This window comes from Halichoeres trimaculatus, unplaced genomic scaffold, assembly GCF_033239565.1.
Source record: "Halichoeres trimaculatus isolate MK-OKI-2021-1 unplaced genomic scaffold, fHalTri1.1 fHalTri1_scaffold_16, whole genome shotgun sequence".
Lineage (NCBI taxonomy): Eukaryota > Metazoa > Chordata > Actinopteri > Labriformes > Labridae > Halichoeres > Halichoeres trimaculatus.
The window spans coordinates 7,281,731-7,300,607 of NW_027437194.1; the positions used below are offsets into that span (position 1 = coordinate 7,281,731).

Consider the following 18,877-nt stretch of genomic DNA (forward strand, 5'->3'; position numbering starts at 1 on the left):
ATGCAACTACTTTATGAAGAACAGAGGACCTGGGAGGATGATTCAGCTCCTGTGAATGATGAACACTGATTATTTGGAGATTTGAGACTCTTCAGTTTACTGCCATTCTGTTGCTTCAGCGTCACCTTGAGAACATAACTGCAGCACATGAAAAAGTACAAATTATACTGAGAGCCCCTCACACTCAACTTGCAATGCTACAGTTTTATTCAAAATTCAAACACTTTCATCCAAAGTATGCTAGAGGGACTTTCCAACTCCATAATGAGAGATAACGGGCCCTCACACAGTGCTGTATGACAGTAGACTAAATATAAACACAGCTACACATATACAGATCTGAGGAATTTGTTCCAGTGTTGCAACACCTCACATACTTGTACTGTAATACATCTATCCTCAGCACTCTCTATTGTCTGATTTCTGTGTCCCCTGGGCTTCTCTAGTTTCCCTCCCTAAAGCTTTGTGTCTAAACTTTCCCGTCCAGCAGAGAGGATTTAAAATTGCTGTGAGAATTCAGTTAGATAACTTCCAGAGCAGATAAAAGCTTGAAGTATGGGTTTTCGTGGCCATTGTTAACAGTGACAATTACAGGTTCATCAGTATGCCAGAAGGTAGCTTATTTCAGATGCATTAATGGGAAAAAAAAAACCCGCAATGCAGAATTTTAAACACTTTGACTTGGAGAACTCGCACAAAACCTGCAGAATATCAATGATTGTCAGTGAAAAACTGACAAGGTGCTTTTGTTTGCTCTGTGTCTGGATGGTCCAGTGGTTGAACAGGCTGACCTTCAAGTGAAAACTTCAGCTGAAAGACTCAGCTGAACTGTTTTTGAGCAATTATAATGTCCTTTACTTTTAAACAAATGTTGAATCAAGTTACAGTGAGATTATTTCACTGAGCCTAAGATTAGTCATCTAATATATTTCATGTGGGGAGCTAAATCAGATCCAACAGCAGAATGTCCAAGCTCATAATGATCTGTTAACCAAAACAAGAAAAGCTAAAACTGGTGAGTCATCTTTTTTAATTCATTTCTCATATTAGCTGTTAGATAGGGGCAGTAAATTCCTGTTACTAGTATAAAAACGTTTGCTCTGTTTGGATTTTTTAATGTTAATGTTAATGGGGGACTAAATGTGCAATTGCAATGCACCAAGTGAGTAGAGTGTATTGAGGCTGGATAGGAGTGTGGCGCTGTTAGCCCTCGCATGACTAGCGCAATCAACCCAGATAGCCCACTTTTTCTCAACAGATGATGCCAGTTCCTGGGGACTAGTGTGTAGCCTGACTGAAATATATGGGTTTATATAAATATACCTGGACAGGAACAAAACCTCTGGTTATGTTGATTATGTATTATCTAATAAGTGATTTGTTGTTTCTTTTTCCAATTCCGGATGCATGGGTTAAATGTGCTGAATGTGTTGTGTGTGAAGCAGACCCCTCTGCTCAAGATAAATGTTTCCTACACTGCAAAAACTGCAATTATATCAAGTGCTTTTGTCTTAATTTAAGTAAAAGTTGTCTTATCATACCTGATCCGAGCCACATTTAACTTGTCAGTCCAGAGAGATGTCTTGTTCGAGTTTTTTAAAGACAAAAATGAGGTCTGAAGTGCTTGTATTAAGAAGAAAAAATCTGCCAATGGAACAAGAAAAATTTGCAAGAAAATTTGCTGGAAACTAGAATAATGTCTTCTTAATACAGAAACTTTTCTATTATTCCAACTTGAAACAAGACATTTTTCTGGAGTCGTCAGGTGAATGTGGCTTTTATTAAGTTAAAAAAGAAGCATTTTTTTTTACTGAAAATAAGACAAAAACACTTGATATGATTTCACTTTTTGCAGTGCAAGGGAGACAAATTAAGACACTCTGACTTTGATAGAGAAACACTAAGATTATCTCGGTAATCTGTCTAAATTTATCACCCTACATTGCAAAAACAACTACTTTAGAATCAGAATCAAGTTAGATTTTTCCAGTAAATTTGCACATACAAGGAATTTGACTCAGTGTATTGGTGCTAACACTTAACAAGGAAGGAGGAAATAACGGGAACACTTAAATAATACAAAACTGTACACTCTGTAAAATAGAATATAGAAAAATGTAAGATATAAAATATGAAAGTATACAAAAAAAAGAATATATATAGAAAAAAAAAGAAAATTATGAGAAACAGAGGAAGTTCAGTGTGCGTTAATGTAACACATGAGAAGAAAGACACATGTAATGTGTAAAAGATCTGAAATAATGCTAATAAAAATATCGTATTTGAATTGTTAATGAGATCTGTGCAATAAACATGCAGCCAAAGACTCGAAGTGAACCTGTATCTGTGTTGAAGAGGGTGGTAAGAGGGTTCAGGCAATGGAAAATGAAAAATGTATAACTATACTTGGACAGCTCTCCAAAGTATTGCTTGCAACCTCAGATTATATCGGTTTAAATTTGATAATGACTACCAGTTAAAACAAAATTGTCAGATAAATTAAAAGAAATCAAGAAAAACTAACTGACAGATGTTGTAGAAAAGGCTGGAAATTAAGTTTTTTGGTGTTATTTGTAAATGAGGAGAGACAATAAGCTGTAAACACTGCATAAACCAGGCTCAAAAGCTAAATCAATACTACAAAAGTAGGTTTAGGCTAAAATGCAAGCTTGAATATGTCTGCAGCATAAATTTTTTTGGGCAGTGTTATAAAGATGAGAAGAGTTTCAAATTACAAATTTGAAAAGTAGAGCAGCTGGGGCTAAAGGTGGAGCAGCAGGAAATGATCTCTTCCACCCTCTCTAACCCACAACACATTGTTCCACTTTGTTTGCATGATTAACAAGAGGCTGAGCCGTGGAGAAGATCAATAAGCACTGGCCTTTTTATGGGACTGAGCCACACGCTGTAACCCTACCTTTGTGCCCTTCCTATTCCACAGCCAATTATGTGATGTGATCAATACGCGTCAGTAATGGGAAATGTTCTCTCTGTGTGGCAATTTTTTGGCAAAGGCTTGAAAAATCCATGGCCAACACTCGTCCTCAACACTGGGATTCACATTATCTGTATCATTTTGTGAGGAGGTAGCGAAAGGATAACACTGTTTATCTCGCTCTCAGAAAAAGAATGATAATACATCATAGTGAGTGTGTGAGGGGATTCTAAAGGGGGTTTGACGGGACTGCTGTTCCTCTCTCTGGAGCACAATCCAGATCCCAATCTGTTTTCTACCACAGGAAACAGCCACAATCACTCCGCCACCACGACGATTTGAATTAGACTCCTGGCAACAGCGCTGTCCTCACAACAACTCGTCATGTAACAGGCTGAGTGTCGTTAATCACAAGCCGGGATGGCGGATGGAAACACGTGCCAGTCAAGGCAAGGAAAGGAGAAATGACCACTGATTAATGGCTAAACAGTCCGAATCAATTAAAAATAAAACAAAATCTTCTGTTTTCTGGTTTGAGAAGAGCAGGGGAGAGATTTAGCCATCTGGCTCACCACAACAGAGGACGCTTTTATCTTATTTTGTTTTCATCATGTCTCTCTGGAGTGATGGTGTCCAGCAAAGTGAGGCAGGGCGCCATTCCACCACACGCCCATGCTAATCACCCCCCAACAACAAGCGTGCAGATGGAGCCCCTTTAGAAATCAGACAGTCCATCAGGCACCATGATCTCTGTCCATCTTTTGCAGTATGTTGCCATAGTGGACGGGTTTCTTCAAAGCATCACGTGTCCCCGGAGATCAGTTAGGTAAGATAATTGAGACAGACGAGCCAAATGGGTCTGGGTGTTTGTCATGTATGCAGAGGTTTACGCTTCAAAACTTTTTTATAAAATACTCTATCCTCTCTTGACTTTGCAAAGCTCTTAATAACTTCTGCTGTAAGCTGCCTTAACATGACATCATTTTAATTCTCCACCTCAGTCAGAAAGCCGGAGTTCCCCCGTACAAAAGCGGAGCTCACATTTCAGCCTGACAGTGCTCCCTAAGGAGTGCAGGGAAGAAAAAGGGAGGCAGAGGCAGATGAAGCAGGTTTTAGGGTGGGGAGTATTTGTCTTTATACACATGATAAACTGCATGAGTCCATTTTTCAATGCAGACTGGCTGAGTCAACCTTCAGACGCAGTCAAATATCAAGTGTAACGGAGGGGATGATGTGACATAACAATAATAAGTCCTGCAGTGTAGTTTAATGCGCTCATCATCAGGCAGGAACACTTTGTTTCTTTCAGCTTAGGCTGAAAATATTCTGTCACAGGCTTCTGATGGTTCTGCTTCTAAAGCCGGGTTGCCTTATTGCTGATAAATAATTCAAGTCATCCTTTGCCAGGAACAGAAGGGAAATTTTCTTCCCATCTTTCCTGGATCAAAATTAAGTTCTTACACATGCTGATTGGAAAAACTGTGCCTATATGCTTTCAGTGGTTAATAATTCAATGATAGATTTTTGAGATGGATACTAAAGTGGTTATACACATACGTTTTTTTAATTTATTTTTTTTATTTTTTTAATACGATTGTGATCAGGGCTGAGGAATAATTTAAAGGTTTCTTGCAATAAGAGTTCAGATTTAAAAGTTTGAATTTAAAAATTTAAAAATAAGAATTCTTGTAAAAAAATAAAAAATAAAAAAATAAAAATAAAAAAATAAAAATAAATAAAAACATTATTTTAAGATCTGATGTTAATGTAGGATGGACATAAACAGTATTTCTGTCAACATTAGTTTAATCATGTGTCTTTTTGTTATCATGATATTGATCATTCTCATTTCATGCAGGCATACAAATATGAATATAAAGGTCAAAGCAGAGTTATATATCTTAACTGCTCTTGTTCATATTAAACTTCATCAGGGGTATTCAGACAACTTACTGACAAAGTGTTATCATCCTGCTTAGCCAACACCAGATTGACTAGTAATTTGAAAACGGTATTACATTTACAGTATAACACCTAAATCGCTGGTCAAATATTGTGCCCATGATGTATCACACTCATCCCAAGGCTGTAGCTACTGTTAAAAGCTCCTGTCACAACATTGTAGCACTCGACCACCTGGATGTGAACAAGCACAGATGACGAATAGCATCTCATGGTGCGGTGAAGTTTTTCAGTATTCTGATCTGAAAAATGAAGATAAATTAGCGTGTAGGCTGTGTCTGGGTCATGTGGCACACCACAAACACTCAACCAGAGTTATGCATCACCAGCACAAGAATTTGGTAATAATCTGCAGGGAGGGCTGAAGGCTGGTGGTGCTGGCTCTGTTAATGTTAGTCACACTTGGAAAACCAAGTTGACATTGAGTACCTTCAAATTCTGTGCTTTGCCTTGAAAAACAGAGTGTGCTCAGTTTTGACTGTTCTCTGTGCGTTTCATTCATTTTAATATATATATATATATATATATATATATATATATATATATATATATATATATATATATTTTTTTTTTTTTTTTTTTTTTTTTTTTTTTTTGAGGAATTTAAATTTCTAAGTTCAACAACTAGGGCACCAGTTGCTTAAAAGTTGCTAAAATAGAAGATACCATATTGTCTTTTTTCCCTTTATTACAGCCCTAATCATGCTCAATAAATGTAGTGATCAGGACAGTTTGCATCCATAACAAAATTTGCCACACTTTCATAAAACCTTACTTTCAAAATAAAATTCAGAAGAGCCACAACTACAAAAAAAAAAAAGGAAAAAAAAAGAGGAAAAAAAGAAAGAAAAAAGGTGGGAGTTAGGAACACATTGACTTTGAAAACTAAAAAGACAAGAAATCAACCTCATAGCAAACGAAATACAGCGGCCATGTATAGGCCATGTAGGAGGGGGGGAAAGCTGTTAACTCCGTTTTGGAAATTTCTGCCATCACCTGCTCTTGTTTAGATCCAACTAGAGCACACACTGTAGCTATTTTAAATATTTAAGTCATACAACTAAAAATGCATCACAAAGAAAGAAGGGAAAAATAAACTTTCAAGTCCTTAAAACACACCTACAAATTATTTATTTCCTCAAGTCTTGTTGGATCATACAACACCTGAACCCTGTGCTCGGAGCTTCAGAAAGGTTAGGTTATACCAAACTTACTGCACTCCCATCAACCCTGGTGTGAAATTTTTAGCTTGAGTTGTCTCTTTTATGATTAAAAGGTGTGAGACCAGCAGATGCACACATGCACACTTACACAGTAATGAAAATGTCCAATACTAGTTTGTTCTGCAGCAAGTTTTCCAGCTGAATTGTCACATCAAAGTCCCCATGACCCAATTTCAAATAGAGAGCCATGCAGCTGAGTGCTTACTGCTTGCACTTGGATTAAGACCGTTTTGGGCTGTTAGGGTTTGGGTGGAAAGAGTTTCGCTGTGTACAAATCAAAGGCAGACCTTTCAAAGAACATAATTATTTTAAAATCCAATAGTTATTCTACGAAAAGAACATATCTAACTTATAACTGTAAAACAGTGACTTTAATTTTCGTGAGAAATCGTTTCATCTTAGATCTAGATCAGCATTTTTATATCTTCAGTTCCTCCCTGAGGGGAGTTACAGTGTTTGCATTTTGTATAACATCTGCAGCATTACTGTGTCTTGTGGTAGCTGTGGTTCTCTGCTTGTGATAATAGCATGCACACATAAACAATTAAAAAAAGCCTTGTTTGAATTCCAAATTCACTTCCTGTTTCTTCATCCCACTGCACATGCACCAGGCATGCTGATATGTAGAAGCGCATGTGTGATCGTTCAGTTGCACTTAATGAATATCGACCTCAGCAGCTATGTGTTTTGTTCAACTGCTGCATTATACAAAGGAGTACTTAACGCTTTTCCTATTTATATCTGTGAAGTGTATTCTTTCTCTCGCACAACACTTCAAGCCTTTACAGCTGTATGTTTCTTTCATGAGGACAACAAAGGCTGTGAGGTGGAAATGGATAATAAATGTGTAGAAAAGCAGGAAACTTAGCGACTGTGTTTTTCACAGAGTTACACAGTTATCTTTGAAATCCTAATGCTAGCATCATATGCTAAATTTGGAATCAATAATGAAAAAGCATGCATCATGCAGCAGTGGAAATAAGACTTATATCACAGTTTTTGAAATAAGGAACACAAGCAACATAGCTACGTGTGTTTTCATTCCAAAATCCACCATTCCACCCAGCTCTGACCATTTCTGAAGCAACCTAAGTTATACCAGGAAATATATTAGATTGCATACAAACAATCCACTCTCAGCATGAGCTCTTTCTTTTTTATTATTATTATTACATTAAATTTTCCATTTCATCTTTCCATTCCATTCAATCTATTTATTTTCTCATGTTGAACATCCATCTCAGGGATGTTCAATATAATATACATAACTACAAATGTGATCACAGCACGAAGAAGGCCAGAAAAAAAGAAAACTATAGATTTAAGAATAAACAAACACAACTGAAGCAATTTCTACTACAAATTCTCCGACTTTAATGTTATACTCCCTTTCAGCTGACTGTCTGCTACAATTTGGTGATAGTGTCAGGTTTGTACAACAATTTGTTACCTGTCAGTGTTGAAAATTATGATGACCCGGTGCATATTTCATATTCCAGATCTAAGTATCCAGAATATTGCCAGGCTCTGGATCGTACTTTTACATCCACCAGAAACTATGGTGACCTTGTCTTGTGTTGTTTTGCAAAGCAATCTGACCATTAAAAAGTCCTGGATCCAGACGGTGATTTGAATCACCTCCAAAATTTAATCACTTCTTCCTTATCCTACTTTTAAAATTTCCTGAAAATTTCATCAAGATCAGTTTGTTACTTTTTGAGTTATGCTGTTCACAGACAAACAAACAAATGCTCCCAAAAACACAACCTCCTTGTCAGGGGTAAAAATATACCAATGTCCAGTTGAGTCGGTTCAATAGGCAAATCAAGAAACAACTATTATAGGTCATTTGGGCTGTGTCAAAAAAAAGTAGAAAGGCCCTGAGTAAATAAAAACAAAGAGTGATCACATCAAACGTTTATCATAAAATCATTCTGCTCTAAGGAATTGAAATTTGCTTAGAAGATATTTTCTCTATCTTTGCCATGTACTTTGAAACACAGATTTATCAACAGGAACCAGGAAGTAGAACAATTTTTACAAAAATAGTCTGTCTAAACATACTTTGGACTCTGGTCTTTGGTCCAGTCAGTAATATCCCATCTTCAAAGTGCCCTTACTCATTTCCTTTTTCCTCCATATCAGACAGTTCTTCAGTCCAAGATAACAGCCAAAGTTCAGAGTGCTCTCAAAACAACTCTCAGTACTTTAAATTTCATGATGCACTGTTCTAGCTTTATAGTGGTCTTATGTTTAACATTTCTTGGAAGAGATGTGGGGATGAGACTTCTTTTGTCCGATCTTTTTTTAAACTTCAGTAGGAGGAAAAATAAAGTGCTTAAAGAAAATATAGACCTGAAGAAATATAGGAAACAATAAGTCCATTATACCCACAAGATATGCTTTCTTCGAGGATAAAGCCCTGTGATACTCAAAGGAAATTGTTACAGCTTCTGGGAGGCACTGAGGTGGAAGCTTCTGGAAACTTGTATTGATGTTCTTTTACCCTGACTTATTTTTGTTTCTGTTGAAAAACTTATTCTCAGACAAAGAGGATACCAACGTCAACCTTCAACTTGACAAAGTTCAAGCTCCTTCCTGCTGCAAGGCATCCGCATGAATGAAGTGACCTTGAACAGGACAATGTAGTCCTACAAGCCCAGGGAATACTCACTGCTCTGTGTTCAGCAATGCAACCTTATCCCGGTATGAAAAGAGAAGTATGAACCAATGACATCAAAGATCAATGGTTAGTCCTTCTGGGATCTAAGGGAAGTCTTTTTAATTATTTATTTATGCAAAGCTGTCTTTGCTATTAGCTGGTGCTATCATATTCTGACTGGATACCAGTTCTCATTGTGTTTACTGTTGGACAGGATTAGAAAAACAGGACTGCAGAGGTTAGTAAAAGATAGGGATGCCCGATATATCGGTATCAATATATCAGCTGATGTTGGTCATTTTCCTTTTTTTTTTTTTTTGTTTTCTTTAATTGATTTATTTTTTTTAACATATCAGTATTGGCCGATATTTACTCATTAGCTGCTGGTCATTTACAGATATTTTTATTTACTTTTTTTATTTATTTTATTGTATTTATTTATTTATTTATTTACTTTTATTATTTTTTTTCTGGGGGGGGGGGGGTGTTGTTGTTGTTTTTATTTATATATATATATATATATATATATATATATATATATATATATATATATATATATATATATATATAATTGACCAATATTGATATCAGTAAATATCAGTCATCGGCCATAACAACAATATTAATATCAAGTATCGCTATCGGCCAAAATTTTCAATTACAATATTTCTATTCTTTCTAGTATGGATTGTTGTGTTGATTAAAGCCAGGAAAATGTCAGCTATCCATATTTTCCAACCAGTATTTGTTTGTTTAATGAACTTGATATATAAGGACTTAGTGCAAAGGAATAAATGTCTCTGTATAAAACAAACAGTTATATGGGCCATTGCCCCAGAGTTGGTGTGAAAAAGGCACTGCATTCCAGTGACACTGAGCTTAAGATAAAGGTTGCATCTCCTCCCTCCAGAAATGACATCGTTTATTTGCCAGATAAAGGAAATGTCACCATAGCCGCATGAATAGCTAAAACATCACATCCCAAAAACAGTTTTGTGACCTGAGGGGAAGGATCAGCCCACAGACAAGGTAAGAAAACTCTGCCCCAGACCAATTCCCTCCTTGTCAATCCCATTAGCTCCCAGCGGCACCGTCCCAGCTGTGCAACCCACGACGTGTCCCTAACGAGCTCCATTAGGAGTATTACCTGCATCCGGCGGCTGCCGGGGTCACGAGGTCAACGGTAGACCAAACGCTGAGATTAAATTACCCCTGAGGGAAGCCGGGGTGGGTGTTTGTCTACAGTAGTCACTACCCCCTTTCCTGTGCTGTTCACAAACAGAGAATCCAGACTGGTGGGAGGGTTTTTGCCATGTCCTTTTCTGATCTCATTTCCCGCCCTGCAGAGTTCTTTGGGATGAGGTTTTCAGAGCCGATCAGCGGGGATCAAGGGGGAGCCCTGGAGCCCAGGATCTTGGGTTAGGTTATATTAATGAAGCTTGCAATATTAAGATTTTATCATTTTTAAATCACACCAGGAGTGAAGCAAATTCTCTAGTATTCAGTATTTTACAGTCGATTCAATTTGCATTGTCAAAATCTGTTTTTTTTCTATGTTGGACAGAGATTGAATTCATGAATGAAATAACACACAAACTAGCTTGTGGTGTATTCCAGTAGAGGTATTTTTGGTCAGAGCTGGACAAACCATGTGCAGTACTGAGAAAATACAGAAGAGCTTAGGGCTCAGCCAACAGCAATTCAGTCCAAGCACAGGTGCTGTAACATCTCTCCTGCACACACTTACAGACACACACATTACAAGCAAGGGCACACACTCACATACACAAGGAAGAAACAGAAGCAAGACAGTGCATACACATACATTTCCACCTGAGTCATCCCAAAGGCATTCACAACTACCTCAGCAGCAAAAGAAAAAAAAAGAGGCAGAGAGGCCGAATGAAAAAAAAGGAGAACACACAATAGGCTTCAGAGAGTGCAGCTCAGTCTTGTCTTTCAGACGCAGCCCCAGGCGCTGGATTCTTGATATGTTCACTTTGAGCTGCGGAGCATCTCCATCTGCTCATTAGGAATCCATTTATGACCTTGAGGTAGCAAAGATGGCCCTGTTACTCTTCAAAAATACATGCTGGGATTTATTTTTAACACCTAAATGAAGGTCAGCTCTACAGCAGCTTTGCAAAAGGTACTTTACCTACTCTCAGGCTTCCAATAAAGCAGAAAAGAGTGTTAAAAGAGGGGAAAAAACACTCCTCATAATTACAAAACATATTTTACAGGTCAGTGAGAACACCTGTTGTTTCTGACACTCTTAATGCTCTGGATGTGGATCTTTAAATCACTGTTATTCAAAAAACAGACTTCTTATTCTTAGCTGCAGAGTGCAGGTGTTTCTGTAACCCACTTTAAATTAAAAATTACAGATTAGTTTCATGACTTAATGAGGTTTGCACAAACTGTGTAGCTTCCTGAACGTAAATTGGAACTAGACGCATGAATGTGCATTTCCTCTTCTTTCTACTCCAATGCACATGTGCTACTCTGCTGTGACCTTCCTCATTTCTGTACCATTATTACTGTACACATTCAAATCTGCACAGCACACAGAAATTTCACAACTCCAGCTTCCAGCTTTGCGTTTTAACATGATAATAATGATTTTAGGGCTGCAACTAACAAATATTTTAGTAGTCAATTACACTGACGATTATATTTAGAAAATGCATTGTTATGTCATCAGATGAACAACTTAGTGGCTGAAGAGGCAAACATATACAAAATGTGTCCTCAATCTTTTCACCTGCAGGTCAAACAGTTCACCCCCTCTGCCCTACCGCTATCTGTAGCAGCTAACGCTAATGCTAACGCTAGTTCAATGGAGACATGCCATGCATTTCACAACATATAACAGGAGTGTATGTGGGATTTTGTAGCTACTTGCCTCGCTGTTGAGCTCCCCTGCTCGTCATCGATGAACATGTTTGTGTTTTTAAGTGCTGGATCATTCCAGTTGTACTGCCGTGCCATGTGAGATCATTTTTGCAAATGTTGCGATTAACGTGGTATGCTTTTACTCAGCGTGAAATACTTCCAAACTCTTGGACTTTTTGGACGAACGTCTTTCTTCAGCTCTGCCATTATTTGCGTGTTTACCAAGAGGCAACATCCATTCAGTAAAAGTGAAGCCTATGTTGAAGTGCTAAAAGTTGCTGTTCGTCGAGAATCCACTAAAAATGGACTTTTACGGCATTAAAAAGCATATTTACAGCCCGGTTCACAAAACAGCTAGGGTCTAAAACTCTGATTTCACTATCGGCACACACTGTACGGTGAGCAATATTTTTCCCATCTCTGTAGTTTATAAGTTGTTAGGATCATTTGATTTTCCAATCAGAGACACAGCTCAGGTCACGTGACCGTTGAGCGCCGTGTAGCTGCTTGAAGAAAAACTCAAAGCCAGCATCATAGCGAACGTGGCTGCATCTGTGTATTGGCTTCATTTCATGATTTCAGGAATAGACAGGTGACGTCATGGATGTTTCATCCATGTTTTTTACAGTTTGTGGTTTTTACTTTTTTCCCTCACCTGCCGGCTCAGCTTCTCCTCCGCCATGCTAATCTGTTTACATGCGATGCATAATAACGGTAGTGCACCTTTGGCTAGTTGCCAAAAACTAAATAATCCAACAAAAAGGAAGAGGACAAATAAATTGAAGAAAACATGCTTTTACTAATGACTTTTTATCAATTTTTAGAGATTTTCGTTTATTTATTTTTTACATGCTACAATGTGTATATTCTCAAAATTGGAAAGAATTTTCTGTTGATCTCCTCAAAAAAACAAAAAAAATCATCAAGTCAAAACACTCTAATCTTAAACGGTGACAGCTATCTGAATGAGATACCAAGTCTTCTAGTGACTGGCTTCAAGAATATGTCACAAAACCTGCTTTCTACAATATAAAAAATGAGTCCCAGATACATTCTTTAGTTGTTTTATCTTTCTTTTTTTTTAATGTATCCACCTGTTGAAAGATTTTTTATTTCCTTGCTGCTGCTTGCTGCTGGTACATGATTTTCTATTGTTAAAAAAAAAGCCACACCATTTCAAACTATCAGTGAAAGATACTCTCCAAAAACTGGGTATAGTCAACATGTGGCTCTACAATCACAGATTCACGGATTCACAAACTGCTTGTGTGGAGTTTTGCAGACATTTTCATCAAAAAAAATACCCCACAGCAACAGCAACAATGCAGTCTCACCCTGGTTTTGCTCCAGTAACTAACAATGAACACACACAGTCCAACACAATAAAAATGCACTGAAGCACAAACTGGGATCAATGCCAAACGGTTAAAACACTGTTGTGATCAGAGGTTGTTAATAGCTGAAACTGAATAGAATTAACGGGTCATGAGAAAAAGAGGAAGTGGGCTTCATTACAGTGAATAGTCATCGAAGCCCCCCCTACACGAAAAATACATTCTGATGCAGGTCACACAGCTTTCAAACCCAGCTTTAACACCTTTTCCCTCGTGTGAAACACATCTAAGGACATCATGAGCATTTAAAAGTAAGACACAACTCAATTTGGGAAACTATCAATCACCGCGCGGGAGCAATCAGGAGGGCAAAGAGACGTTTTGTCCTGAGCAAATAACGTAATTGCTTGGCTTCACCTCCTCTTAATTTGGCTAAGCCGTGGGTCTGTATGTTCTCAGTGTTGAGGCACACACGCTCTGACCTTTTCCTTATCATAAATCACATACTACTGTGCTGCTGCCAGGATTTTGTTTAACCCAATTTGTCAACGAGGACACCACTTCCACCCTCACTGCAGATCCACAGAGTGGGACTGGGAGCATGGGATTAGTGGGCGGATCAAAGCATGCCATCCAGCACTCTCTCAAGCCCTGTAATCATGGAAGTCAGTGGCTTCTGGAGCTGATAAGTCAGGGCTTCTGGTGGTTACTGGGCAAAAAAGCAACAAGAGTGGAGGCTAGAGCAGAAGCTGAAATTTACTTGAAGCAAAACAGAATATGAAATACTAAAGCATTTCTATTTATATTGCAATAATGGGAGGAAATTTTACAATCATACTTTGTTTCATCTGTTGAAATGAATAATACAAAACTCCCCCTAAAAGGCAAAGTGCAGAGTTAATGTATTCTTTACAACGATACCTCTATCAACTACAAACATATTTATTTGGATCCTCGCATCTATAGTAGGCGATCCGTATTGGTACTAAACAGTACTCACTTTCAGTACTTTTGAGTGTATTTGATGTGTGTGTCTTTCAATTTAACATATTTATTCTGTCTTGTTTCATAGTATGGAAACGTGTCCTCAAAAAAAAGAAATTGTTAAAACCAAACTGTGAAATGGTCCAGCAAGCTGATTGGAAAGTCTCAGCTTCACCCAGAATCCCTGTTTATCAAACAGTTACAGAAGACATCTAATTTTTTTTGTGAGAGATGACTCACCACCCTCTTAATGGTAAATTTCAGCTAAGGATGGGTACCGAATGAGGTACTTCCATATGTACCGATCAAATCCTGTCAAAAGTACCGGGTACCGATTCACATAAAACCAAAAGATACCATGTTTAGGTACCTAAATGCATCCTTGTGACTGTGAGGGAGTGGAAGAGTAGGTGATTTTCTGTACTTGACATGAACACAACATCGCAAGGTTATATACTGAAGAATAAATATGTTAAATTGAAATGATTTTACATTTTATTTTGAAACAAATTGATATTTTTTTACCACATGAACACAAAAAAGTACTGAAAAATTGGTACCGTTGAGCACAGGTACCGATTGCCAGGTACCAGGCATTGGTACCATATTGTTTCAAATGTGAAAGGTACCAATCCCTTGTACTGACCGAATTCTGTCAAAAGTAGCAGGTATCAATTTACGTGAAATCAAAAGGTACCATGTATAGGTACCTAAATGCATCCTTGTGACTGTGAGGGAGTGGGAGAGTTGGTGATTTCCATGCTGGATATGAACACAACATTACAAGGTTATACACTGAAGAACAAATATGTTAAATAAAAAAAATTAACATTTTATTATTAAACAAATTTTTGCCACATCAACACAAAAAAGTACTGAAAATTGGTACCGTTGAGTACATATCGGCCATATCGTTTTAAATGTGAAAGGTACACATCCCTAGTTTCAGCTGTTCCCCTCAGGTCGGAGGTTCATGGTACCTGCTTGTAAAACCAGATGCCTCAAAAACAGCTTTGCTCCAGCGGCCATCCGTGCTTTTTACAAAGTAGAGAAACTGCAATGTAACTAATGTCTTTATTCGTTGCACTGGTCCTTTCATCTTTTTGTATGAATGGCACATCTTTATCATCTTGTCAACTGATGTTTTGACTTATTTTGTTTTATATCTTTGGGCTGTCCTCTTTGTTCTTTTAGCCTAAGCACTGTTGTCACTTTGTCTTGTCTTATATGTGCGTTACAGCACAAGAGCACCTAATGTAAACCGCATATAGCTAAGGGTACAATAAATATTCTGAGTCTGTTTATGTGGTTATAAATATGATTTTTTTTCATGATAAAACCTCAAAGTTGTTCAATTTAACGTATTTATTCTTCAATACATAACCTTGCAATCTAAGTTCATGTCCAGTATGGAAAATCTCTTACTCCTCCACACTACCCATCCCACATCTATGGTCCGGTCTTTACAGCCAGCGTTCACCTCTTCTTTAACCCTTGGTATAACTTCTGCAGTATGAGTCCCAGTGTACATCAAGTGCGTTACACCAGTTTGTAAAAGTCTATTTCCAAATCATTGTCAATGAAATAGGCAGTATTTATCACATCAAGTCCAACCGTCAAGGTTGAGTGAAACTATCTGCACACTTGGGAGGCTCATTCATGCTTCATCTCTTCTTAGAACTGATTTTATCAGTCTTTCTTCTTTTTGGTTGTGAAAAGTGACTAACTTACAGCTTAACTTCTTTACTCGGCTGACGTCCTTTCATCTACTTCTGATGATCATTCTGTCGACTACAGCCGTTCCCCTCATTCATGACATTAAATGTACTCAAAGTATTGATACAGTGAGGTAAATCAGCATGGATCTGCAGTGTTTGTTCATTCAATCATTCATTTTCTACCGCCTATCCCATCCAGAGTTGTGGGTGACTAGAGCCTGAAGCCTGTGTCAGGGCAAGAGGCACTGGCCCTTCTCCACTTTATCAGATAATAATCTGCTGTTGGAAGTGTTGTTGATAAAGTTTCTATTCCTGGTCTGACTACTGAAAAAAATTGAAATATCAAGGAACAGTGAGTAATATTTAAAAGACAGAGGTAATCAACCTCACAGACTGGAAGTCAGACAGACACTCAGATGCAGCGTGCACACACACATTCACACATTATTGTGACAGAAATAGGTCACGGAAGGTGTGCCAACAACATCAGACCAATGCTCTGTCCGAGGGCAATCGCTCTGGTGTGATCGCTGCGGGCACGAAAGTGAGAACAACCGGACACATCACACGTCTAGACAGCCTGGATCCATACAAAGTGGCAATCACGATACAGCAATAAAGTCTCAGCGGTGCTTAAGACCAGACTCCAATGTGAGCAAAAGTCAATAGAAGCCTGTGCCACTGTGCACTTTTACTTCACCACTGTGGTCATGTAAGCTTCCTGTGGCATCCAACACTTCCTGAATTTGGCTTGGGGAACATGAGCGAGCTGAAGCAGTGTGTGAGCTTTATAAAATTTGAGTGCACAAACCTCTAATTGTCACTCCATGTTGGCTCGCTTAGTATGAATTTAACTACGTACAAGAAGTTTCAAATGTATCTTAGCTTCTCCTACAAGAGGACTCCAGATTTCCTTTTTACTCCAATACTTTTGCTGGTGGTACTGGTAAAAGTTAGAAACAAATAACACAAAAAGAGTAAAAAATGCAAGTTGGCTGCATCCGCAAAATCTGCCATGACCACCAATGCAGCCACCAGAATCACCAGAAGACTGAAGATCAGCCCCCATTCACTGTGCATTGCAAGTGGCCAAATTTCTAGGGAAAGCAAGCTGGGATACATGAAGATACTAATAAGACAGGAGAAGCATTTTAGCAGCTTTTTTCTCTTGTATGATCGTAATCATCAAAAATCATAACGTGACGCTCAGTGTTTCTTTTGTAAACTAAAAACATCTGTTTTTCTGCTGTAGTATCACAGATCTAGAGATAGTGGTTTTGCACCAGGATGGGGCCAAGGAATGGGCTTGTTATGGCAGGAAGGTTGAAGACTAACAGGGGGAAGTCCAAGAGATGCAGTAAAATGCCTTTCGGTTTAATGAATGGAGCATGTGTCACGTTACAGTAGCAAAAAGGTGGGAAGTTTACACCAAAGCAGTCTCACCTGTGACATCTGGGGTCTGAAGTTGATCTCCTTCAGGTCCACTGATCCTGGTGAGAGGTTGTGCAACATCTGGCACAAGAGTACCCCGTCTCTCAGGGCCTGTGCCAAGTCGAAGACGGCCGCCGATGGCCACACGACCCGGTGGTTCGGGGGCAAGACCTTACAGTCTATCAACCACCGCCCGCATTGTCTCCACTCCTCCATATCGACTCCGGAGACTCCCCTCACAAAGTAACCGAGTCTTCGAGCTGGCTCACAGCGGGCTAAAAGCGGAGGTTCAGGGCGCACGAACAAGCACTACGCACGGTTCCCTACCTGATGTCTTAATCATCCACTATCAGCGCAATAATCAGGCAATTTCACAAACGTGATTCAGTGGCAGTAGGTCACCGCACTATATTCCCACCCCCAGCGCATGACAGCCCCGCTGTCTACACAACATGGAAATGATGAAGGCTTGAAAGAGACTAAAATAACAACACGGTTTCAATAAATCCAGCCCAGCAGACGGCAGCGATGTAACCAGAAAACAGCGACGTCTTACACGAATTTTCTTCTCTTCATTCTTAAAAAGTTTCAGAAGTATATCCAATCCAGGAGGCGCAAACAAAAGGTTGTAATAGTTGCTATTGTAACAGCTGTATGCAGCGGTTTGTCATGTGCTGACTTCACTGGTGTCTCACATTTCAGCCAACTGCACAATGTGGAGAGAAGCAGCGTTTTGAGCCAGTTTAGTTGATGAATCAAAGCCCGGAGTCACCGACTGCATTTGCATTCAATGTTTTATCTGAAGTTTGGAGTAAAACGGTTTGAACTTCTCCGTAATTTCCAGAGTGAAACTGAAATAACACAGAAAAAGAGATGAAACAGATCAGTCTTCCTCAGGCGCACAGGATCTCCCTCGTTCCATAACAACACAGTCTAAACAACGCGCTCCGGCAGCAGAAACGTGTCCAAGGAGGAAAAAAAAAATCAGTGTTTACAGTTATCCGGTTAACGTTACTTCGCTTGGCTCCTCGACGCACGCCCAAAATATCCTTACGCGTGTACACAGCTCAGCTTTTCAGTGATTTCTGCCTTCCTTCCGCTCCATGTCCGCTCTCCGCGTCTCCCTCTCCTCGTTTCCCGTTTGGACAGAGATGTTTGGCAGATCCCAAATCCCGAGTCAAACCCCACGAACGTGTGGAGAGAGCATGCAGGCTTCTCGTTTGCTGTTGACACGGAGAGTTTCCCGAGCTCGCACGTGGTGATTAACTCGCGTAAAGGTGAGAGTTAGACAGCGCGTCCACACTTTGTTGAAGTGGCTCCTTACTCCAAGAATGTGAGTTTGAGGGAATATTTTTGAAGTGGGAGTTGGGGATGCGCCCCCTGACGGAGGAAGCGTACAGCGCATAAGCAACTAAAATAAAGAGGAGTAAAGGAGCAGTTCAAACAAAACAGGGATGGGATACAGAGTGATTGTAGAGTGAGATTTGGTTAAGGTAACTTGTTTACAGTTATGGTACAATGGAAAGTGTTGGAGGCAAACTGAAACACCTTGTATCCTCTGTTTCTTCTTCTTCTTCTTCTTCTTCTTCTTCTTCTTCTTCTTCTTCTTCTTATTATTATTATTATTATTATTATTATTATTATTCATTTTCTGTTAATATTCATAATTTCTTTAAATTATTATTATTATTATTATTATTATTAGTAGTAGTAGTAGTAGTAGTAGTAGTATT

The 18,877-nt window shown here is 38.8% G+C and overlaps 1 protein-coding gene across 12 annotated transcripts in view; it reads right to left on the reverse strand.

The window, feature by feature from the left end:
• vav2 (vav 2 guanine nucleotide exchange factor) overlaps positions 1-18,474 on the reverse strand; it is a 291,784-nt gene extending 273,310 nt beyond the window's left edge. For all 12 annotated transcript variants that reach the window (XM_074690256.1, XM_074690255.1, XM_074690252.1 and 9 more), the window contains exon 1: positions 17,157-18,474. In XM_074690256.1, the coding sequence (XP_074546357.1) occupies positions 17,157-17,360 (204 nt within the window). In that variant the 5' untranslated portion in view covers positions 17,361-18,474. The remainder of the gene's footprint in view (positions 1-17,156) is intronic.
• Positions 18,475-18,877: the final 403 nt, after the last annotated feature.